At 45.7% G+C, this 24,785-nt stretch overlaps 2 protein-coding genes across 5 annotated transcripts in view; one reads left to right on the forward strand and one right to left on the reverse strand.

Annotated features, from left to right (window-relative positions):
- The window catches only part of ino80 (INO80 complex ATPase subunit), a 170,710-nt gene extending 163,405 nt beyond the window's left edge, over positions 1-7,305 (reverse strand). For all 4 annotated transcript variants that reach the window (XM_055641071.1, XM_055641070.1, XM_055641069.1 and 1 more), the window contains exon 1: positions 7,127-7,305. The gene's annotated coding sequence lies outside the window, so the exon portion shown is untranslated. The remainder of the gene's footprint in view (positions 1-7,126) is intronic.
- Positions 7,306-7,954: 649 nt separating this feature from the next.
- exd1 (exonuclease 3'-5' domain containing 1) overlaps positions 7,955-24,785 on the forward strand; it is a 68,570-nt gene continuing 51,739 nt past the window's right edge. Inside the window, exons 1-3 of the mRNA XM_055641072.1 lie at positions 7,955-8,120; positions 17,858-17,926; positions 20,161-20,218. Coding sequence (XP_055497047.1) covers positions 8,055-8,120; positions 17,858-17,926; positions 20,161-20,218 — 193 coding nt within the window. The 5' untranslated portion in view covers positions 7,955-8,054. The remainder of the gene's footprint in view (positions 8,121-17,857; positions 17,927-20,160; positions 20,219-24,785) is intronic.

The following is a 24,785-nucleotide window of genomic DNA, read 5'->3' on the forward strand; positions in this document are numbered from 1 at the left end:
ATATAGACAGCATCCACTACCCTCCCCTCATTAATCGCCTTTGTCACCTATTCAAAAATTATTTCCCCACTTAGATTGCTGTACTTGCCTTTTCAGGTTGACTTTAAAGATTTTTATACGCTTTCAGGGAGTTCTGATTCTTCATTTGTATTTACTCATGAGCAAAACAAAAGCTGTAATAATTTCAGCTTGTGATGATGGCAAGCCTGTGGCTGGCATGAAATCTGGGATGAGGCATTTAATTCTAGGCACTACATACAAGAATATGACTAATTGGGGGACTGGAAGAGAAGCAGGACAAAGGCTGGTAGGAGATATATTTAGGTGGCTACAGGTGAGGGGGGTTTGATAGGCAGATCATTTGACAAAGGCCTGACTTGTAAAGACAGAAGATGTGAGACAAAAGGAGCAAAGAGTTGCAAATTGTGAAATTAGACAAAGGTAGGTGGCAGGGGAGGGAAGGGGGGGGGGGGGCGGTTGTAATTGAGAACTCATTATTCATACTGTTGGATTGGAAGATACCCAAACAGAATATAATGTGCTATTCCTCCAGTTTGGATGTGGCCTCACTGACAATTGAGGCACACAGGGTAGGTCAGTATGGGAATGGGAATTAAAATGTTTGGCAACCAGGAGATCACGTAGCCGAGGTGGATTGAGCGAAGGTGTTCAGCTAAACGATTGCCCGGCCTACACTTGGTCTTGCCGATATTTAAGAGTCCACACCTGGAACAGTAAATGAGGTTGGAGGAGGTGTAAGAAACAGCACCTCAAATTTCTTTTGGTCAGCTTAGAACCCAGCAATATGAATACTGATTTTGCTAACTTCAAGTAACCCTCGCATCCCCTTTCTCTGTCCCTCCACAACACTAGTCGTCTTGCTAGTAGATTCATTGTTCGTATCCCCTTCCCTCCATAATCACCTTTTCCTGTCGTCCTGTTGAGTTTCACTGTCTGTATAACTCGTTATATCACCATAGTGGTCTCCACCTTCCCACGACCATCGTTGCTTTTTGCATATCTTTCATTCATTTGTTCCATTTATATTCTATATCTCTCGTTTCCCCTGACACTCAGTCTGAAGAAGGATCTCGACCCAAAACATGAGCTATTCATTTTCTCCAGAGATGCTGCCTGACCCGCTGAGTTAAAATTATCCATATCCATCTATTGCCCGCACTTGTGGCTCTAAAACTACACTAGTACCACTTGCCTGCGTCTGTGAAATTCTCTGCCTCAGAGGGCGGTGGAGACAGGTTCCCTGGATGCTTTCAAGAGAGAGCTAGATCAGGCTCTTAAAAATAGCAGTCAGGGGATATGGGGAGAAGGCAGGAACAGGGTACTGATTGAGGATGATCAGCCATGATCACATTGAATGGCGGCACTGGCTCGAAGTGCCGAATGGCCTACTCCTGCACCCATTGTCTATTGTCATAAAAGCTTCTTAAACACCACCAAAAGCCTCTTAAATGGCCGAGAATGGAAAGCCTCATCCTGAGACCAGATGCAGCAGAGACAGAAATTGAGAGTAGTGCCCAGCATCTTTGCATGAGGCAGGGTGGAAGGAAGTGCAATCCAGAAAACTGTGGTAGTCGGTACGTCTGTCGCAGACGTCAGTCGATAGTCTGTCCCCTGTGATGGAGGCAGAGAGATTAAGAAAGGGGAGAGGTGTCAGATATAGTACCATTGAATATAAAGACAGGTCGGAAGTTAGTGGTGGTTAATGAAACCAACGAGTTCTGCGCGGGTGCAGGAGGCATATCGCTGCATTGTCGATATAGTGTCATAGAGTCAAAGAGTGTGGAAACCGGCCATACGGCCCACACGCTCCAGCTACACTAGTACCATCAGCCCGGCGAGAGGGCCTGAGCATCGGGCCGCCCATCGGGCCGCCCGGCGTGGCGACTGCGGGTGCTCGGAAGGCCCCGACCACGGGTGAACATCTGGGAAGATCGGAGGAGAGACTGGCTGGACTATGGTGCCTTCCTCACCTTGGTGCCATTGTGTTATGTTGTGTCGTGGGCTTTCTGTGTTTGTGCTTTTTTTTTAAATTCTATTTTATTTTTAATATGTTTTATTATTTATTTTTATGATACTGACTGTAAAGGGGAATTCATTTTGTTGTCTCTAATTGAGACAATGACAATAAATTTGAATACAATACCACCTGCCTGCGTTTGGCCCATGTCCCTCTAAACCGGTCCTATCCATGCTCCCGTCTTAATTGTTTCTTAAACGTTCAACTACTTCCTCTGGCAGCTCGCTCCAAACACCCACCACCCTATGTGTGAAAATGTTATCTCTCAGATTCCTGTTAAATCTTTTACCCCCTCACCTCCAACTTTTCCTCTGGTCCTCAATTCCCCTACTGTGGGCAAGAGACTCTGTGCATCTACCCAACATATTCCTCATGATGTTATATACCGTTATAAGATCACCGTTCATCCTCCTGCACTCCAAGGAGTCCCAGCATACTCAACCCCTCCCTGAACCTCAGACCCTCAAGTTATGGCAACATCCTTGTAATTCTTCTCTGTACTCTTTCCAGCTTAACAACATCTTTCCTATAACATGGTGCCAGAACTGAACACAATACTCGAAATGTGGCCTCAACCATGTCTTATATAACTACAAAATCACCTCCAAAATTCCATACTCAATACTCTGCCAAGGTGCCAAAAGCCTTTTTGACCACCCTACCTGCAACTCCACCTTCAAGGAACTATGTACCTGCACTCCTAGATCCCTCTGCTCAATAGCACTGCCCAGACCCCTGCCATCCACTGTGTTGGTCCTGCCCATGTTAAGACTTCCCTTACCGCAAATTTCTCTGTATTAAATTCTATCAACCAATCCTCAATCCACCTCATCAAGATCCTGCTGTATTTTTTCACACCCATCTTCACCATCTGCAACACCACCCACTTGTATATAAGCTGCAAACTTGCTAATCTTGCCCTGTATGTTCTCATCCAAATCATTGATGTAGATGGCAAACAGTAACGGTCCAGCACTGAACCCTGAGGCACACACTAATCACAGGCCTCCAGTCCGAAAAGCAACTTTCCACCATCAACCACTGCATCCTTCCATGAAGCCAATGTTCTATCCATTCAGCTATCTCTCCTTCGACCCCAAGCAATCTAACCTTCCATAGCAGCACCTTGGAACCTTGTCAAATGCTTTGCTGAAGTCCAAATGTACAAGCTCTGCCCTCATCAACCTTTCTGGTCACATCTTCAAAAAACACGATCAGATCCGCGAAACACAACAAACCTCCCAAGTACAAAACCATGTTGGCCATCCCTAATCAGCCCTTGTCCATTTAAATCCTATACCTCAGAATACTCTCTAGTAACTTTTCAAGCACAGATGATAAGAACACTGGCCTATAGTTCCCAGCCTTTTCCCTAGTCATTCTTGAATAGAGACACAACAATATAGCAGTCTTCCAGCACCTCTCCTGCATTTAATGATAACTTGTAAATTTCAATCAAGGCACCCGCAAGTTCCTCTCTAGTTTCCCAGTGTCCTTAGATATATCTGATCAGGCCTAGGAGACTTGTCTACCTTAATACAGGACAGTACCTTCAGCACCTCTCATCCGTAATACTGACTGTTTTCACTTCTATTGACTGCCCCAAGTTCCTCCGTCCACCTGTCTTTCTCCTCAGTAAAACAGAGGAGAAATGCTCATTAAGGACTTTGCCCATCTCCTGTGGCTCCACACAGAATTGATCGCTTTGATTCTTCAGGGGTCCCACTCTCTCTCCAATTACTCTTTTTATCCTTATGCATTGATAAAATTCCTTGGGATTGTCCCTAATGCTATCTGTCAGAACTATCTCCTGGCCCCTTTTTGCCCTTCTGATTTCCGTTTTTAGTTTGCTCCTTAGTTCCTGAAACTCTTCCAGGGATACACTTCATCCCAGTTGCCTATACCTGCCCCATTCGCTGTCCTTATTCTTGACCAATGCCTCAATTTCCAAGCTTTGTTACGTTTGCGTGTGCCTTGCTCTTTACTCTAACAGGTATGTGCATTTCTTGAGCTTTTGTCAGCACACTTTTAAAAAACATCTCACTTGGCTGATGTTCCTTTCCCCTCAAGCAACCTGCTCCAATCAACTTCAGCAAGTCCTTCTCTCATACCCTCAAAGTTGGCCTTCCCCCATTTTAACATTTTAAAGGCCCTCTCTGTCCCTATCCATAACCATCTTAAACCTAGAATCTTTTCCAGCATCTGCAGTTCCTTCTTAAATATCTTAAACCTAATCGAACAGTGGTCACTGGTCCCAATAGGCTCCTCCAAGAGCACCTCATCCACTTGTGGAGGTGGAGAAAGGGTTGAGGGTATGTGCCAGTGTACATTTGCAATAAGGACTGTCCAACGTAACTGCCAAAAACGTCAGCCACAGCTGGGACCTGTGTGAATGCCATGGTGACACCTTTAAGTTGGAGAAACCAAGAGGAGTGAAAGAGAAGTGGTTGAGTGCGAGGACAATTTGTGTCTGGTGGATTATTGCGTTTCAAATTGATTGGGTGTCTGTTCATGGAAGAACCAGTGTTATTCGTGGTGGGGGGGTGGATAGGCAAAGGGATTGGAAAGGGAATCACGGTAAGCCACAGCCATAACCTGGCTCGCCCACCGTAGACCAAGAACCCACGGGAAGGGTGAAGAGGAGGGAGCGAGTGTCGGAGGTGGTGAGGAGCGAGGCCAATCACCTCGTCATGGCAGAAGGTCGCCCCGCACACAGATTAGCAAGTCAGTCAGAGAGCTGGAAATCAGGCCAACTGCGAAACAGTGCAATGCCTCGACGTTGGAGAGGGCTGCTGAATGGCCCTTAGCAACCTTTTGGCTTGGCTGGACCGGGCGCCACTCCAAGAGGCCTACCACATGGACGGATGTGGCCCCCATCGGTGGAGGCCACCAATGGCCAGGCCGACCCCCTAACACTGCCAGAACAACAGGACCCTCATGGTCAGGCCAAGAACCCTGCACTTAAAACAACTGGACTTGAAAATGGCAGCAAAAACTGGCAGCTCTGTATGCTCACAGTGTCCAACTACCATACACTTGTACTGTATCTGAGATGCTTATCTAAGAGGTATTAAGTATAGTGTACTGATCTGTATACAAAAATGAATTTCATTGTATCTCGGTACAGATGACAATAAAGTACAAGTGAACCATTGAAATGCATGGTATAAATGAAGCTACAGGAAATTGAAAGTTATTGAAAAGTTGAAGGATGTATTTGAACATGTTTATTCTCGTTTTAACTATTCAACCATTGTTAACTATTCAATAAATTACAACTTTACATTACAAAATTCAATTGTCTAAATTTTGATTTTCAATTAAACCAAAATGAGCTATACCAAAACAATATTGTCAGATGTGTCAGATGTATAGCTGGGGACATGTTGGCCAGTGTGGGCAAGTTGGGCCCAAAAGGCCTGTTTCCATGCTATACACTCCATGACAAAACCAAATAACTGACTGTACAAAACATATACTAAAAACAATATTTCTTTCGCTCCATAGATGCTGCCTCACCCGCTGAGTTTCTCCAGCACTTTTGTCTACCTTCGATTTTCCAGCATTTGCAGTTCCTTCTTAAACATTATTAAATGACTTGGGAGTTTGGCTTACAAAACACTCCATTATAATATGATCTATCTCCTTTGATACAGCACAACAGTTTTAAAAATGCTGTTCAAATTCAAGTGTACAACTTCATATTTATAAGAGTGGGCTTCTGCCATTTATTAACGCTAAATAGTAGCACCCACCTGAGACAAAATAAATAACCACTAATAAAAATATATGCCCTGGGTTTATTGCTTCTAGAACATTACAATTGTCTAGTTACAGCTGGTATACCCTTGACATTTCCTAATTTTAGGACACAAGATAGCCGCATGGAAATTATATTGACTTCGGAAAAAATGGGATCAGACATGACTGCCAACACTTAAAGAGCTAACAATCCATGAAAACCCTTCTATCATGACTCAGCAAATTTTGCAGCGCAAAACAATTCAAGTCAGTGGATTCAAATAAAAATAAGAAAACAAGTTGTGTATTCCTAGAGTGTTAAGGAGCAGATAGGCACCTGTCAGTTACAGGAATATTTTGACAGGACGACTGCATCACTAACTCATTCTAAATAAAAGTTGCTTCATTTTATTAGGAACAAACCCTACAATATTTAAACCCAATAAAATATTAAATTAAACATGTGGGGTAATGACTCAATAGCAGGGCAACTGTTGTACTTCTAAAATACAGAAGATAACTAATTGATATGTAAAAACATGTACAGTATTATCCTTAGTAGTGATCAAATTTGCAATGATATGCATTATTTTTAATTACTGTGATTGGTAATGGCACACTTTATTTTTAATAATTTCCACCCAGTGCAACGCTTAATACAAATGGATGAAAAAAGTAATAGTCACGTGGATCAAAAACTCTTGGTTTCAGTGACCGGTACAGATTATAATTTCAAATGTTTCAAGAAAATAATTATTTACTGGAAAAAAAAACACTAGCCCCGAAAAAAACGGAATCAACACCCCATCTCCTCCCTCACCCACACCTTAATTCGTTGTAAAGTAAACAGGCCGAAAGGCAAAGAGGGAAAAAGTTGCTTGGGAGCCGGCAATCCGAGATCGCACCTGGGCGATGCGTTTCGAGGACGAAGGCAGCGGGGAAATAAAGTTTAAGAGGCCGGCTAGGCCCGATGAGGAAGAGGCAGGCGCTAGGCGTAGGGAGGGGAGGGGGTGGGTTGGGGTAGGGAGGGTGCCTGGCCCTTTAAACGGCCCCAATCCTCCCGCAGAGAGAAGCGGACTTGGGGGGCGGGCGGACCGTGTTGGTGTGCGAAGGGGGGGGGGGAAGCGGCGAGAAGGGCCAGGTGGCCGGGCTTTTCCTCCTTCCTCCACCCGGGGAGGAGGGGGGGTGATTTTTAAAAATCCTCTCAAGGCATCGAGCCATCCCCCGCGAAATAATGGGCATTAACGCCGGGCCGGCGGGGCCGTCCGCCCGGCCGCCTCCTCCCCCCGCCCGCCCGCCGCACACACACACACGCACACACACACACAGACACACACAGCCGCTTACCTCGCCTCGCCCCTGCGTCTGCCTCGCCGCGCCGCTCCTCTCGTCGAGCCAAGATGGCGCTCGCTTTGGCGAGGCAGAGGTTGCGATGTCTGACAGAAGGAGCGGGGCGGCCGGTTTCACAGCCGCTCTGCCTGAGTCCCTCCGAGCGCCGCCGCCGCCGCCGACCGCCATTGCGGCTCTACCCCCGGCCCCCTCAGGCCGGAGCAGCCGAACACCTATCCGCGTCAACACCGCCAGGCTGCGGTGAACACAGACCCCACGCTCCTTCCGAGTTCACCTTGCCGCACGGCTGTGGGGAATATCGGGACCCTCTTCCACTGCGGTTGGTCGTTTCGGGTAAATTCGACCGGGAAAAGGGCGAATTCGAAGTCGGGATAGGAGAGGTCATCGATTGACTCTGTTGTCGACTCTCATGCCGAAATCGACGGAAATTGCCGAAGTGTGTGTGACGTCAGGGAGGGGCCGATCGGCCGGCCGACCAGTCAGGCGGGCGCGCTTTGTTCGTCGTGCGGCTCCGGGAGAGGAGGGGGGGGGGGGCGGGGGAAGGGGGGGGGCAGGGGGAGGAGGCGGCTCGGCCGTCTCGCGATGGCAACGGTCGGGGCAATTCGAAAAAATAGCGCCGGCGGGTCCTGACAATGACAGCGCGGCGCATGCGTTCCGGCACGTGGGGAGGGGCGGGGCAAAGGAGCGGGATAGCGCCTGCGGACCTGTCAATCACAGCGGAGTTGTGGCGGTGGCCTGTGGCTGTGGGGGAGGGGCGGGGCTGAGTGCGGGTAGGGGCGGGGCTGAGTGCGGGTAGGGGCGGGGCTGAGTGCGGGTAGGGGCGGGGCTGGGAGGAGGAGGAGGGGTAAAGAAGCAGAATTGCCTGCGATGGACGCCTCGTGGCTCCGAGCGCTGCTCGGCCGACGGCTCCGCCTCGCCCTGGTGGATGGCACCTACTCCGGGCGCCTGCGGCATGTCGACGCCTCCAGCAAAGCCGTCGTCTTGCACGAAGGTGCGAACGCCATCAAACCACGCCAGTCATGTTAACAGTCGGATAAAATGCGGGGTGGGGTGGGGCCGGGGGAATGAAGTCTGGGATGGCGGACTCGGGGTTGGAGTCGGTGATGAGGGAATGAGTGTTGGGGAAAGGGATGGCAACTGGAGAGTTGAGTGAGTGGGAGAGGAGATGAAGGCGGTGGGAGATAGGGGGCTTGGACTTGAGACGGCGGGGTAGTGGGGTGAACGGATGGTTGGGGTGAAGTGATTAGGCGAGGGTTTGGGGACAGTTTGTTGTAGGGCTGGGTGGGATGTGTAGGAAGGAACTGCAGATGCTGGTTTACACTGAAGATAGACACAAAGTGCTGGAGTAACTCAGCGGGACAACAACACCTCTGGAGAAAATAAACATGACATTTTGGGTCGAGACCCTTCTTCAGGCTGCCTGTCCTGCTGAGTTACTCAAGCATTTTGTGTCTGATGGGTTAGATTGGCTGGTGGGTAGATAGCAGGTTGGTGGGGCGGAGGGGTGGGTGAATGACTTCCACTCATGGAAAATGCCCAAATGTGCTTAACATTAAGGTAGAAACAAGAAACTGCAGATGCTGGTTTACAGAAGAAAACGGAGAGGCTTGGAGTAGCTCAGCAGGTCAGGCAGCATCTCAGAATGACATGGTTAGGTGATGTTTCGGATCAGGACCCATCTTCAACCTGATGGCAAAGGGTCCTGATACAAAACATTGCCTATTCATCTTCTCCAGAGATGCTGCCCAACACGCTGAGCTGCTCCAGCACTATGTGTCTTTATGTGGTTAACAATATTGTCAGACAAAAATACAAAACGTTCTCACTGGGCTTGGAATTGCAGAGGTGAGGATAATGTTCATCATGAAGATAAACACAAAAAGCTGGAGTAACTCAGTGGGTCAGGCAGCATCTCTGGGGAAAAGGAATAGGTGATGTTTTGGGTCAAGACACCTTCTTCAGACAGAGTTATGGGAAATGGAAACGTGATATAGATCAGATATGCAAAAAGTAACAATGATCAAGGAAAGGTGGAGCCCACAATGGCCCATTGTTGGCTGTGGGCTAGGTGATAATGAGTTATACAGACGATGAAACTCCACAGGACAACATGTTTATCATATCTTTTTTGACAAGCCGTTTGGGCTATTGAATTATCCAGGTTTCTGCAGATACTGCATTTGTTTGTCTGCTTTGCCAGTTGATCAAGATCTGATTGTCAACTCTACCACAATTTTCGCATCATCCACAAGCTTAGTTATCATTCCACATATGTTCACGTTATGGTAGAATTAGGCCATCCGGCCCATCGAGTCCACTCTGCCATTCAATCATGGCCTAATCCCATTTTCCTGTCTTCTCCCCATAACCCTTGACACCCGTTCTAATCAAGAATGTGTCTATCTCTGCCTTCAAAATATCCACTGACGTCCTCCACAGCCTTCTGTGGCAATTAAAGGGGGGGGGGGGGGGGGGGGGTGGCTTGATTCCCATATTCTACTAACCTCCCCCCTTCCTGCTACTTTCTTCCCTCTGGCTTCAGATTCTACAACTCCAATCCTATCTCAAACCTTCTGCTTTTATCTTTGACTTTTGTTCCAATCATCTGCCTATCATGCCTCCCTTTCCCTGTGTCCGTGTATTACCTGCTATGCTTTGTCCTGCCTCTCCCGGCTTTCTTTTCTCTCCCTCCCCATGTACCTGACGAAGGGTCTCCACATGAAATGCCACCTATCCATGTTCTCCAGAGATGCTGCCCAACCTACTGAGTTACTCCAGTACTTTATGTCCTTTTGTGTATTAACTAGCATTTGCAGTTCCTTATTTCTATGTTCTCGTCCAAATTGTTAATATACAGGTGCACAACCTTTTATCCGAAAGCCTTGGGACCAGACACTTGTCGGATTTCGGACATTTTCGGATTTCAGAATGGAAGATTTTTAGCGTAGATTAGGTAGGTAGCGCGGGCGGCTTGAAAAGTCTGGAGCTGCTGCCTCCTCCCGGGTGACCGGGAGACTCATTGCATAAATGTTAGTCAGTTAGTTTGGAGGGATTTTATGTGGTGGTGGTGGAGTCGGGGTGAAGGGGGAAACTTTAATTCTTAGTCCCCTACCTGGTCGGCGACTCCCAACCTCGCGGAGCTGGGGGCTCCGTCCAAATTGGCGGCGCCGGTTGGAGCTATACCCCGGCAACTCTACCCCTGGCTGCGAGGCGCTCCAAATCCAGCGCCGCCCGCGGCCGGACGTCCCAGCTCCGAGAATGTCGGGAGTCGGCGGCATCGCAGCGCTGGGATACCAGCGGGGAGCGGGCAATGCCTTACCGGGTCACCGTGCGGCAAGCTCCGGAGCGCTGTGGCCGCCGACACACAACATCGCGGAGCGTCGCTGGATTTGGAGCCGCGGAGCTGGGGGTTCCGTCCGGCGCGCGGCGGCGCCGGTTGAGCTCCAACCCCAGCAACTCTAACCCCTGGCTGCGCGGCTCCAAATCCAGCGACACTCCGCGATGTTGTGTGTCGGCGGCCACAGCGCTCCGGAGCTTGCCGCATGGCGACCCGGTAAGGCATTGCCCGCTCCCCGCTGATTTCCCAGCGCTGCGACGCTGCCGACTCCCGACATTTGCGGAGCTGGGGCGTCCGGCCCGCGGGCCGCGCTGGATTTGGAGCGCCTCGCAGCCAGGGGTAGAGTTGCCGGGGTCGGAGCTACAACTGGCGCCGCCCACAGCCCCAACGGCCACAGCGCTGCAGAGCTTACTGCACGGCAACCCGATAAGGCATTGACCGCTCCCCGCCTCTCCGACCGGGTAGGGGACTAAGAATTAAAGTTTACCCCTTCACCCCCCTTCACATAAAAGCCCTCCAAACTAACTGACTAACATTTAAGCAATGATTTACAGATGTTTAAGCGTCTCCCGGTCTCCAGGGAGGAGGCAGCCGCTACAGTAGTACAGACCTGGGTTGACCGTGGGTCGTTTTGGGTCAAGTTTGGTGCCAAACGCGAGCTTTGGTGCGCAGACGACATCTGGAAAAAATGGCCGGTTTTCGGAGCTTTTCGGTTTCTGGAACACCGGATAAAAGGTTGTGCACCTGTATATGACAAACAGCAGGTGGCTCAGCACTGATCCCTGCCGCACACCACTTGTCACAGGCTGAGATCTGATAAACAACTATTCACAGTGCAGTGCACTGCAGGAGTAACTCAGCAGGTAGGGCAGCATCTCTGGAGAACATGGATGGTTAACTTTTCAGGTTGCTTCCCTTCTTCAGGCTGATTGTGGTGGTGGGGGGGGAGGAAGCTGGTGAAGAGGGCAGGACAAAACCTGGTGAGTGATAGGTAGATACAAGAGAGAGGTTGCCCTTTCCTGTGCTCCACCTATATTCCTCACACTGGCTTCATAATTTGGCTATCCTTATTTCACCCCTTTTGTCTTTGTCTACTGCCTTTGTCCGCCCTATATCCCCCCCCCCCCCCCCCCCCCCCCTTGTATCCACCTATCACTCATCAGGTTTTGTCCTTCTCTTTTCCAGCTTTCTCACATTCCCACCGTAATAAATCTGAAAAAGGGTCCTGGCCCGAAGCTTCACCTATCCCTGTTCTCCAGAGAACCCACCGAGTTACCCCAGCACTTTTTTTTCTGTAAACCAGCATCTGTATTTCCTTTTCACTACTATGATTTGACTCCTCCTGACCCTGTTAGTTTCTCACTTCTCCAGTTCCGATAATAGGTTGTTTGATCAAAAATCTAAACTTAAGTTTCTCTCTGCAAAGGCTTACAGGGTATCATCATTTTCTGTTTTTATTTCAATCATCTGTTTGTACATGTTTCAGATCTTCTGCTGTGACATTTTGTTTTGATAATGCGCTGAAGTTTTGACTTCATATCTCAAGAGTTCCATACCTCTTTTGTTGACTCCAGGGGGCGGAAATCACTATCAAAACATGGGGGGGGGGGGGTGGGGGGGACCACACGCGAGGCTTCGGCCATGGGCCCCTGTGGACGGTAACATCAGGAGCTGACCTGGTTGGTGATTGACTCCGAACTCCAGCAACAGCAGCTTCAATCGGGCTGTTCACGGAGCCTTTCATCACCTGGCAGGTCTTAAAAACAGCCGCGGGATCTTCCATTGCTCAGCGGAGGCTTCAACATCGGGAGCCTTGACGCAGCAATTTGACTGTGGGTCGGTGGAAGATCCTGCGGCTGATTTTAAGCCACGCAGTGCGAAGAAAGGCCCCGCGAACGGGCAAATTCAAGTTCCGCTCTATGATCTTTGCTCCACCATGACATCTCCCTCCTTCAATCACCGCGCCCTATCCTCAGTCCCACCACCTACATCCGCCTCTGACCGACGCCTCCCTCCTCCAATCATTGCTCAGAATCATCATGTCCTGCTCCCCCGCCCACTGCCTGCTGACCGACGTCTCTCTCGTCCAATCGGCGCCCTCGATCATCAGTCCCACCCCCACTGTTTCGCGGGAAGCGGAGATTTTTAATAGATTTTTTTCACCAAATTTAAAAAAATCCGGATTACAAAACAAGGGGGTGATTGTCCCCCATCTCTCAAAACATGGAGAGGACGTGTGCCCCCCCCCCCCCCCCGGGATTTCCGCCCATGCTCGACTCAGTCAGCAAAGCCCAATTTCAAAATAGTAGTAAGTAAAGGGTAAAAATTAGAAAATGCGTTCCATCTATAATACCACAGCACAAAAACAATCGTATCACAATATACAGTGCATTCAGAAAGTATTCAGACCCCTTCTTTTTATTACGTTAGAGCCTTATTTTATCATGGATTTCTTTTATTATTTATCATCAATCTACACACAATACCCTAGGATGAAGTGAAAACAGGTGTTTAGAAATTTTTGCAAAGTAATTAAAAAGAAATAACTGAAATGTCACATTTACATAAGTATTCAGACCCTTTACTCAGTACTTTGTTGAGGCACCTTTGGCAGCAATTACAGCCTCAAGTCTTCTTGGGTATGATGCTACAAGCTTGGCACACCTGCATTTGGGTAATTTCTCCCATTCTTCTCTAGAGTCTCTCAAGCTCTGTCAGGTTGGATGGGGAGCGTCGATGCACAGCTATTTTCAGGTCCCTCCAGAAATGTTCGATCAGGTTCAATTCCGGGCTCTGGCTGGGCCACTGAAGGACATTCTCAGATTTGTCACAAAGCCACTCCTGCGTTGTCTTGGCTGTGTGTCTAGCATCATTGTCCTGTTGGAAGGTGAACCTCTGCCCCAGACTGAGGTCCTGAACGCTCTGGAGCAGGTTTTCATCACGGATCTCTCTGTACTTTGCTCCGTTCATCTTTCCCTCAATCCTGACTAGTCTCCCAGTTCCTGCCGCTGAAAAACATCCTCGCAGCATGATGCTGCCACCACCATGCTTCACCGTAGGTATGGTATTGGCCAGGTGATGAGAGGTGCCTGGTTTCCTCCAGACATGATGCTTGGCATTCAGGCCAAAAAGATTCAAACTTGGTTTCTCATGGTCAGAGAGTCCTTTAGGTGCCTTTTGGCAAACTCCAAGCGGGCTGTCATGTGCCTTTTACTGAGGAGTGGCTTCCATCTGGCCATTCTACCGTAAAGGCCTGATTGGTGGAGTGCTGTAAACATTGTTGTCCTTCTGGAAGGTTCTCCCATCTCCACAGAGGAACTCTGACAGAGTGACCATCGGGTTCTTGGTCACCGCCCTGACCAAGACCCTTCTCTCCCGATTGCTCAGTTTGGCTGGGCAGCCAGCTCTATGAATAGTCCTGGTGGTTCCAAAGTTCTTCCATTTAAGAATGACAGAGGCCACTGTGTACTTCAGGACCTGCAATGCTGCAGAAATTGTTTTATACCCTTCCCAAGTTCTGTATCTCGACACAATCCTGTCTCAGAGGTCTACAGACGATTCCTTCGTCTTGATGGCTTGGTTTTTGTTTCTAACATGCACCGTCAAATGTGGGACCGTATATAGACAGGTGTGTGCCTTTCCAATTCATGTCTAATTAATTTAATTTACCACTGGTGGACTCCAATCAAGTAGTATAAAAAATTCAAGGATAATCAATGGAAACAGGATAAACCTAAGCTCAATTTTGAGTGTCATAGCAAAGGGTCTGGATACTTATGTAAATGTGATATTTCAGTTATTTCTTTTTAATGACTGCAAAAAACTCTCAAAAAACCTGTTTTTGCTTCTTCATTCTGGGTATTGTGTGTAGATTGATGACAAAAAAAAGAATTTAATCCATTTTAAAATAAGTCTGTAATGTAACAAAATTTGGAAAAAGTGAAGGGGTCCAAATACTTTCTGAATGCACTGTATATTTGCACCATAATTGTCAGCTGAAGAGAAAATGAACCTGGAAATGTAGTGGAGAGCAGTGGCATATTTTGGCAAGTATTTTAGGTATGAAAATATATTATCCACAAAGAATTGTAAAGAAAAGACATATAAATGGCTACGTGAAAATAGTCGCTAAGAACAGCCTGATGAATACAAATGTCTTGTAATGGATAACAAAATACTAGTTCTTATTTCAAGAGCAGGAATGCAAAGGGTGGAAACTGCGTACTGCGTGCTACAGTTGCATCAAGACCATTTCAGGCTATTGATTTTAGTTTTGACCCTTCTCCCTCATCCTGAAAAGGGCTATGTTTTTGAAGGTTGTTCATGTTGAAGGCCAACAATTTGCAATTTCGAATATTAAGGGATTTGCATCTGCTAATCGCTAAGATGATTAAAATGAAGTACAGGGAAGCTATTTTTTTGCTGGGGATTTTGAGAACAAGGGACGCAAACTTGAAATTAGATTTGTGCCATTTCTGGACTGTCAGGAGTACTTCACATCAAGACAATCTGGACTGCTCAAATGTTTTAAAAAAGTTTTGAGTGTCATAGCAAACCGGGATTTCATTTTAGCAAAGATACTTTGTGGCCCTGTCCCACGGTACGAGTTCATTCCAAGAGCTCTCCCAAGTTAAAAAAAAATCAAACTCGCGGTAAGCACGGAGAATGAACGTAGCGGGTACGTTGGAGCTCGGGGACGTCTCTTAGTGTTTCGTAACGTTAATGGCAGGTACCCGGGAAGACTCGCTAACGGCAGGTAAGCTCGGGAAGACTCGCTAACGGCAGGTAAGCTCGGGAAGACTCGTGAAGATTTTTCAACATGTTCAAAAAATGTCCACGAGAGCCCCGAGTACCGACGAGCGGCCATTACCGTAAATCTCCGAGTTCGAATCAGGGCAAACTCGGGAGAACTCTTGGAATGAACTCTTACCGTGGGACAGGGCCATAAGGTTACAGAATCTAGCATGGAAAAGAGGGTGTAAAATCCAAAATGGTTTTTAAAAAAAAAGGGAGACAATTCAGTGTTAGCAGCTGTTTGTCAACTTTATGGAGTTCTTAATAATTCTAATATTGATATAACCTGAGCATTCCAGATTATGGCAATGTGATTAGAAAAAGGTTTCACTTCTTGTCTTTTTTTCCCCAATTTTTAAATAATTCCCTGGACCCTTGAGATATCTGCTAATGGAAGTCGCTTCCTTCTATCTACTCTTACTTGGTCAAGATTTTGTACGTAAAGGGATCTTGGGGTCCAAGTTCATAGCTCCGAGCAAGTGACAACACAAGTAGTGATAAAGAAGGCAATGGTATGCTTTCTTCCATGAGTCAAGGCATTGAATATAAGGGGCAGGAAGTCATGATGCAGCTTTATAGGACTTCCGTTAGGCTGTATTTGGAGCATTACTTGTAGCTCTGGTCGTCCCATTACAGGGTAGGTTTCAAGGTCAGTTTATTGTCACATATACCAATTAAGGTACAGTGAAATTTGAATTACCATACAGCCATACTAAAAACAAAAACAAGACGCACAACTACATAAAAGGTGACATAAACATCCACCACAGCGGATTCCACGTTCCTCACTGTGATGGAAGGCAATAAAGTCTAATCTTCTTCCTCTTTATTCTCCTGCGGTCGGGGCAGTCAAAACATCCGCAGTTGGGGCGATCGAAGTTCCTGTGTCGGGGCGGTCAAAGCTCCTGCGGCTTGGAGCTCCTGAAGTCGGTCTCTAACTGGAAACCGCAAGCTCCACAATGTTAAAGTCCGCAGGCTCCCTCGGAAGAGCTCAGAGGTCGATCCCTGGCAAAGGGATCGCGGGCTCCATGATGGTAAGTATGCAGGCTCCCGCGGTGGAGCTCCCGAAGTCGGTCTCCAGCAAAGGCCGTCAACTCCTCAATGTTAGGCCGCAGTGTGGACGGAGATACGTTACGGGGAAAAAAATCACATCTCCGTCGAGGTAAGAGATTAGAAAAAGTTTCCCCTATAACCCCCACATATAACAAGCTAAAGAGCACTAAAACATACTTTTACACATACAAACAAACAACAAAAGAAGGAAGGGACAGACAGACTGTTGGCGAGGCATCCATTGCTGGCGCCACCTGGTGATATGGAGGCTTTCGAAAGAGTGCAGAGGTGGTTTACCAGAATAATGCTTGGATTAGAGGGTATTACTGACAGAGACAGGTTGGACAGACTTGGATTGTTTTCTCTGGGAAGCTGGAGGTTGCAGGGGGATCTGATGGAAGTGTATAAAATATGAGAGGCATAGATAGGGTGGACAGCAAGCACCTTTTTCCCAAGATGAAAAATCAAATATTAGAGGGCATAGCTTAATTAATATGAGAGGGCCAAAGGTTAAAGGAGTTATGTGGGGCAAGTTTTTTTTAAACAGGGTGGTGAGTGCCTGGAATGCGCAGATATGTTATTGGCATTTAGAGATTTTTGGATAGATATAGATACATGGAATGGAGGGATATTGATATGTGCAGGCAGATAAAAGTTGGTCTTGGCATCCTGTTCTGAACATATATTGTGGGCCAAAAGAGTTCTTGTGCTATACTGTTTTATGTTTTATATAGATCAAATCTCTTGACCTTCAGTGCTCTAAGGTAAACAATGCCACCTTCTCTAGGATAAACATCCCACCCTTCCAATCATTCTGGGAAATCTTTTCGGCATGTTTGCTGATACTTTGCATTATTCTTTAATGCCTGTAGACGGGGCTCATATACTGTAGAATATTTATTTGTTCTGAAGACATCCAACAGGAACAAAGCCTTGAGGCCCACACTGATTTATAGAGATAAACTCATTGTTTCTGCCTGCACATGATCCATAAACTTCCATTCCCTGCATATCCATGTGCCCATCTAACACTCTCTTAAACTCCACGATCATATCTGCCACCACCATCACCCCTAGCAATGTTTCCAGAAATACCAACATCTGTGTAAATAATGTATATTGTATATATTTACCCTGCACATCTCCTTTTAAATTTAGTACAGTTCACCTTAACACTGTGCTCTCTCGTCTTGACATTTTCACTCCAGGTAAAAAGATTTTGTCTGTCCCCTAAATACACCCTCACAATTTTATACCTTTTTATCAGGTCTCCCTTCAACCTCCAGCATTCCAGAGAAAACAATCCAATTTTCTTTGTAGTCAATCTGCATTCTGGTAATCCTCTTTTGCACCCTCTCCAAATCCTCAACATCCTTCCTATAATGGGGCACCAGAACTGCCTACATTTTACCACTCGATTTACTTATGTACCTCTTTCAGGGAGCTACGGACTTAGACCCCAAGATCCACCTCTACATCAAAGCTGTTAAGAGTGTTCTAAACTAATTGTTTCCAAGTTAACTCTTGTTTGATTCTTTTTGCAGTTGAAGATTTGGAAAATAAACAACAGCTGCCTGGTGTCAAAATGTTTTTCGGGTATGAGATCAAAAACTGTAAGCATTTCTTTATACTTTGGTTCTTCCATTAAATAATACAAATCAAAACCATTACCTGAGGTCCTGACAGAAACTGTGAGCGTTTCCCCATGAATGTTATTGGCCAAATAGAGACGTTGAGGACTTGAACTGTTCCAAGATGTTACCAGCTACCCATCCAAGACAGAAGGACACAGCCACACATGATGGGTTCAGGATGCATTTGTAATTTAATGCCCTTGGATTCATATCAGAGTGTCACTTTATAAATATTTTCCAGGATCATTTATTATACTCTTGATCCATGTTATCCATTGATTTGCTATCCTTGGATACACATAATTATGCTTGCTCAGATTTCTCTCTGAGACACTAATCTAATACCTTCCCATCCAAAAAAAGACACAGAATTCCGGAGTAATTCGGTGGGTCAGGCAGCATCTCTGGTGAACATGGAGCATGAAGTCTGAAGAAGGGTCCCGACCCAAAAAGTCACTTATCCATGTTCTCCAGAGATGCTGCCTGACCTGCTGATTTACTCCAACACATTTGTCAATTGTGTAAACCAGCATCTGTAGTTCCTTGTCCCATCCCAGCAAAAAGAGGGATTTGGATCACGTGCAGAAAAATGAGATCAGTTCAGCTAGGATTCATGTTCGGCACAACCTTGTGGGCCATAGGGCCCATTACTGTGCTGTACGGTTCTTTGTTGTCCTCATTTTTTTAGCTGTATCGTGATAAGAAAATAATGCATCTTGCAAGTAATGAAGGTGTGATTTGTTCATAAATTCAGAAGATGATGGAAATTGGTGTAAAAATGAAACTACGCTTATCGAGTGCTAGCTTTCAGATTAGGTTTTAATGCTAGTGTTGAGCCAAGAGTGGCTTGATCATAGGTCTCTAAAACTGATTGGAAAATACTTAATTGTTGTAATGTATTCTCAAATTGTTCTCCTAATCCCATTTCAATGCACTAGTCTCTGCTTAGGAGTCATTGTGCTGCTTGCACAGCACAACAGAATCAGTCAGACACAAAAAGCTGGAGTAACTCAGTTGGTCAGGCAGCAACTATGGAGAAAAGGAATCGGTGACATTTCGGGTCGAGACCCTTGTTCACCACTGTTCTGCGATAAGAATTTTCTATGGGCTATATTCAGAGTATTTCACTTTTCACCGTAAAGATAGGCTTTGGAGCAACATAGCTGTTCAATACATGAGCACAGTTCTTTACTTTTTCGAACTCTGAACCAACAGCTTTCCAAAATCTGAAAGCCTTTCCAAAACCAATAAACCACTATGTGGACAATCAATAAAACAGTGCTTCTGTGGGACTAGTTGAACTCAGTCTGGAGCACTGCTAGTCCTGACAACCTCACAAATGTAATGTTTAATGCAGCCTGGCAAAATCACAACTTTAATCTTCATCTTCAAACCCATTTGTGTACTGATTCATTGGACAGCAAAACAAATATTTGTCCTTCCTTCATCCAACATCTACATGCTTTTGGAAGTCCAACCACAAACCCCACTGGACAATTTGTAAATGAACTTAGTTCAAGTTAATGCTGGAGGGAAAATGTAGTTTGTCTAATCCTCATCTCATGACAGTGCTGGTGTTTTGTCCCATATTTCATTGCAACAGCACCTCCCAAATTCATCAATTATATTCCTAGAAAGGCAAGGGCCACAAGTGCATGACGGCAACACCACCACCCGCAGGTTCCCTTCTGAGGCTTGCCACATCCTGACCTAAATCTCAGAACTACCTCATCAGAGTATTGTGGAGAATACTTCACCAGAAGGTAGCAAATACAGTCTTCTCTGAGGGTTACAAGAAATAGCCAAAAAAGTTAAACAGTCTCACCCCATTAACTATTTGAGCTTTGTTCATTAGAGATCCTGGGTCATACCTATTTTTACAGGCCATTCAACTTGGGGGAGCCGGAGCTCAATGCTCCCTTCTACTTCAAACCTAGGTATGGTCTGTGACTGCCACTCAGAAGCTGATAACATGGCTGAATTTGCGTAGATTGAGAAACCAATTGCTGCTCCAATGAGCATTGAAACAATGCAGACGAGAAATGGAACTTGGGATCTTCTTAGTTTATATAACTCAGCTGTTAATTGAATGAACCAAATATACCGCCAAGCATTGAGGATCTTAACTTATTAGAATGAAGTTAATATTCATTGCTTGTACGTAATGTCAAATCGAATTCTACTTTTTATTTTGTACATGTCCTCTGTTTCAGTGGCGATCCTTGATGACTTGCCAGCTGCATCTGCAAATGAGCAAGCAAATGATGGCAAGTAGGTGACTGTTGCCTTATTATACAACATTTCCAAAAAATAAATTCCATCTTTTTACATTGCATTTTGCAAAATATATTGTTGAGTGGGGTAACTGCCATAAAAGTTCACGGGTGAAATCCACTCGAGTGCAGCATACTCTGAACCTCATTGCACAACTAAGAGGTATACAGGTTTTGGGCACCCTTTACTGGCAGAAAAATATATTTCTGGTCAGTTGTGGCTCATTTGTGCAGAGTTTAATCCTTGACTCCCCTGCAGGTCTCCAAACTTTTTCGTGCAACCGTTGAAATCTTTCTATTTCCAAAACATGGAGCATCCAACTACCCTGTGGGTGTAGAGATGGCGGGCCGCGGAGAGGCAGTCGAGAGGCAGAGAACGAAGTGGGACTCGGTGGGGGAGCCCGCTGAGAACAAAGAGTGCGCTGGCGGGACGCTAATGAGTAACTTTGTCAGCGCCATATACATGATGACTCTGCGTGCTTTGTATATTGTACGCAAGACAAAGAATTTCACTGTACCTAGGAACGTGTGGCAATGTATCATTCAATTGAACTTTCCCCTTTGTGAAGGAATCTAAAACTTGGGGGATCAATATCCTGGTGGGGAGATTTGTAAAGGCTGCTGGGGAGACTTTAAACTAGAACGATTGGGGGGAGGGACTCAAAAAGGGAAAGCTAGGAGTCAATGTGTGAGGCAGGAGGCAGAGAAGGGAAGCACGGACCCAAAATGTAGGGGAGAAAGAAGAAAAATAATAAACAGAGAATAAGAGAGGGTGGGTTTCTTAAATGTGTATATTTTAATGCTAGGAGCATTGTAAGAAAGGTGGATGAGCTTAGAGCTTGGATTGACACCTGGAAGTATGATGTTGTGGCGATCAGTGAAACATGGTTGCAGGAGGGCTGTGATTGGAAACTAAATATTCCGGGATTTCGTTGCTTCAGGTGTGATAGAATTGGAGGGGCAAGAGGTGGAGGTGTTGCATTGCTTGTCAGGGAAGATATTACAGCAGTGCTTTTGGCAGGATAGATTAGAGGGCTTGTCTAGGGAGGCTATTTGGGTGGAACTGAGAAATGGGAAAGGGGTAGCAACACTTATAGGGGTGTATTATAGACCGCCAAATGGGGAGCGAGAATTGGAAGAGCAAATATGTAAGGAGATCGCAGATATTAGTAGTAAGCACAAGGTAGTGATTGTGGGAGATTTCAATTTTCCACACATAGACTGGGAACACACATTCTGTAAATGGGCTGGATGGTTTGGAGTTTGTAAAATGTGTGCAGGATAGTTTTTCTGCAGCAATACATAGAGGTACCTACTAGAGAAGGGGCAGTGCTGGACCTCCTATTAGGAAATGAGACGGGTCAGGTGACGGAGGTATGCGTTGGGGAACAGTTCGGGTCCAGTGATCACAACACCATTAGTTTCAATATAATTATGGAGAGGGTCAGAAATGGACGTAGGGTTGAGATTTTTGATTGGGTAGTTGGACACTGGAACGCACTACCTCCAAGGGTGGTGGAGGCAAGTACTATTGTAGCATTTACGAAGCATAGAAGACTATTCGCTGTGGTTCAATTGTGCTTTTATTTGTTGCATCTATAAGTACCCAGTGAAATTATTTTACATACAGTCCAGAAAAGTATTGCCATAGCTACGCACATCCTCGATTAGCAAAGTGTACAGAAATAGTCTTAATGAGCCCGCATGCTGGAGGGGCCAGGTTTTGCCGCCATTTTCAAATTCCAGTCCGCACTCTAGTTCTTGAGAGCGGTGCCTCATCCAGACAAGCCCCAGGCTGCTGCAGTCCTCCAGCCATCGCCTTCCTCACCAGACCCCAGTTCACATCCTCTACTCCTCGCCAGTCACATCCGTCATCGCCGGTCGTTGGTCTTCAGGTGATGAGCAGAGGCTGGCTCAGAGCCACTGCGTACAGCAGTGGGGGCAAAACTTTCCCTGCAGTTAAATCATTATAGATTGAAGCACAGGGGCTGAAACGAAGCATATAAATCAATCGGTACTGTGCGGATGAAGCCTGAAATTAAATGCATATAATTAGTTAGTGTACCCAATTGGAGCTAATTTCAAACTTCAATTACTAGATCTAAACATCTATCTATGTCTTAATAAATGATTAACATTTAAATAGCCTAAGTGTCCCAAATAATATTCACAGAGGAAATAATTCGAGATGAATAAGCTATTGATTCATGAGTGTACAAAACTGGCAGATGTTGAATGTGGGAAATTACAAGGTTATCCACCATCATATTCTTTGCGTCTTGTATATAACAATTTTACTGCCTCCCCATTTCTGAACCCCATGTGGGCTGGACAGGATGGAATGTATAGATTCTAGGAAGATATAACAAGTGTTTACAGGTCAGGTCAGGCGGAGTCCCCCCCCGTCCCCTCCGGGTACCATGTAATCCCGTGCTACCTGCTCCATGGTCAGATAAACCAAACACAAGACCTTCAAAGGGCGGATGAACTAAGCGAGCCAACGGCAATCCACACTTCAGTAGAAGTTGCGATCACTGTCGTACACAGCATTGTAAAGAATGATGATAAAGCACACACACCAAAATCCTATACTTCCAGCGGAGGAAGTCCGCAGGAACTGGAGGACAGAGACGTGTGGTGCATCCGTCACCGTTCCCGTTGGAAACCAGCACCACTGCGTCGCTAATGTTTTCAATGATGATGAATGGGTATACAGTCCAAAATATGAAAATAAATTACTCATAAAGGCTATGACAACATCACCCGTATCTACGAACTGTACCAGCTAGAAGGACAAAGTCATCAAGAATATGTATCACGGCAAATTCAGCTTCACGTCACACACCACCCGAACTAGGAAATATGTTGCTGTAACATGATCGGTGCATGGTCCCAACCCTGGATATTCTTACCCATTGCGAGTCACTATTAGAAGGATTGCAGCAGTTGAAGAAGGTGGATCACGATCACCTTCTTGAGTGATACCCACATCCCATAAGCCTAAAAAACAACCAGTGGCGTCACCTTAAGTAGCAATGTTACAAAATTTTGATTTAAAAATCAAGTCTGCATTTTATCAGAAGCCCTTTTAATTTGTAAAAAGTAATAAAAAACGTTATGGCCATTTTCACTCGGAAATTAGCTCTCTGTTGTGGACATAACAAAAAAGCTGTATCATGAGACCCTAACCTTCTTGCCGGTTAAGGAACAATGAAATTTTCAGCTAGGTTAATTTTTAAATCAATCTTACTACAACAATTATATAAAGCCTTTAAAACTAATTAATCTAGCTAAAGCGACGCCTGTCCAAATATATTCCAACGATTTTCTCGTTAATAATTAACTAGGAATTTAGTGTTTAATTGCTGAACATGAATTTAAATCCTTTCTCGATTGGTTTAAACAGCGCTAGATTTTGTACCCCAAATGCCCAGAAAAATACTGCGGGATATAATGGGCCCAAAATTAGCTACTCGCAACTTTAAACTTTGTACAAAGGGATCTTAAGAAGTCCTTTTTAATGTAAAAATAGGGAAAATGCGTTGAAATTTTCAGCTAACAGATTGAAGCTAAACCAATCATAAATCAACTTACTTGGATGACCTGAAATTAAAGCATCTAATTAGTTACCCAATTGTAGCTAATTTCAAACTTCAATTACTAAGTCTAAACATGCGTTTTACAAATAATTCACCGGTTAAAACGTGATTTTTAAAATTCATTTAGGTTAATTTATAGGCCAAATGGAAATTAGTGTTTAAGCCTTTAAAAATTAATAATTTAAATCAGCTTTCTAATATTCCAGCGATTTTCCCCCTCTAAAGCGGGAAAATCCAAAATCGCGCAAAATCACGCAGCAGCGACAGATTTTCAGCGACGCTTCAGGTAGGCTTTGCAGCATACCTAATTAGAGGCAAAGAAACAAAGAGGAGGAAGTGATTCAGTGTCACAGTGCTTTGGTCAGATCTGTCGACAGTGCCATGTGTATTGGGTATTGAGTTACTCAAAAGATTTAGTGGATTTGGAATAAATACAGTTTAAGTTCACAATGACGACTAGATTTTCAAGATTAAATTACATTGATATGTAAACTCTGCACAGACGTGGGCGGAGAAATAACTGATGGATTTAATCCAAACAAGAGCGGTCACGGTGGCATCAGCGATAGAGTTGCTGCCTTACAGCGAATGCAGGGCCATTGACCTGGGTTCGATCCCGACTACAGGTGCTGTCTACGGAGTTTGTACGTTCTCCCCGTGACCTGCGTCGGTTTTATCCAAGATCTTCGGTTTCCTCCCACCCTCCAAAGATGTACAGGTTTGTAGGTTAATTGACTTCGTAAATATAAAAGTTGTCCCTAGTGGCGGTAGGATCGCTGGTTGGCGTGGGCCGAAGGGCCTGTTTCCGCACTGTATCTCTGAAGTAAACTAAAGTGTGAGGTGTTGCACTTTGGGTGGTCAAATGTAAGGGGGAAATAAATAATTAATGGCTTGGCCTTCATCATCATTAATGAACAGAGGGACTTTGGGGTCCAAGTCCATAACTTCTTGAAATTGGCAACACAA

The sequence above is a fragment of the Leucoraja erinacea genome, chromosome 9 (assembly GCF_028641065.1).
Source record: "Leucoraja erinacea ecotype New England chromosome 9, Leri_hhj_1, whole genome shotgun sequence".
In the NCBI taxonomy this organism is placed as follows: Eukaryota; Metazoa; Chordata; class Chondrichthyes; order Rajiformes; family Rajidae; genus Leucoraja; species Leucoraja erinaceus.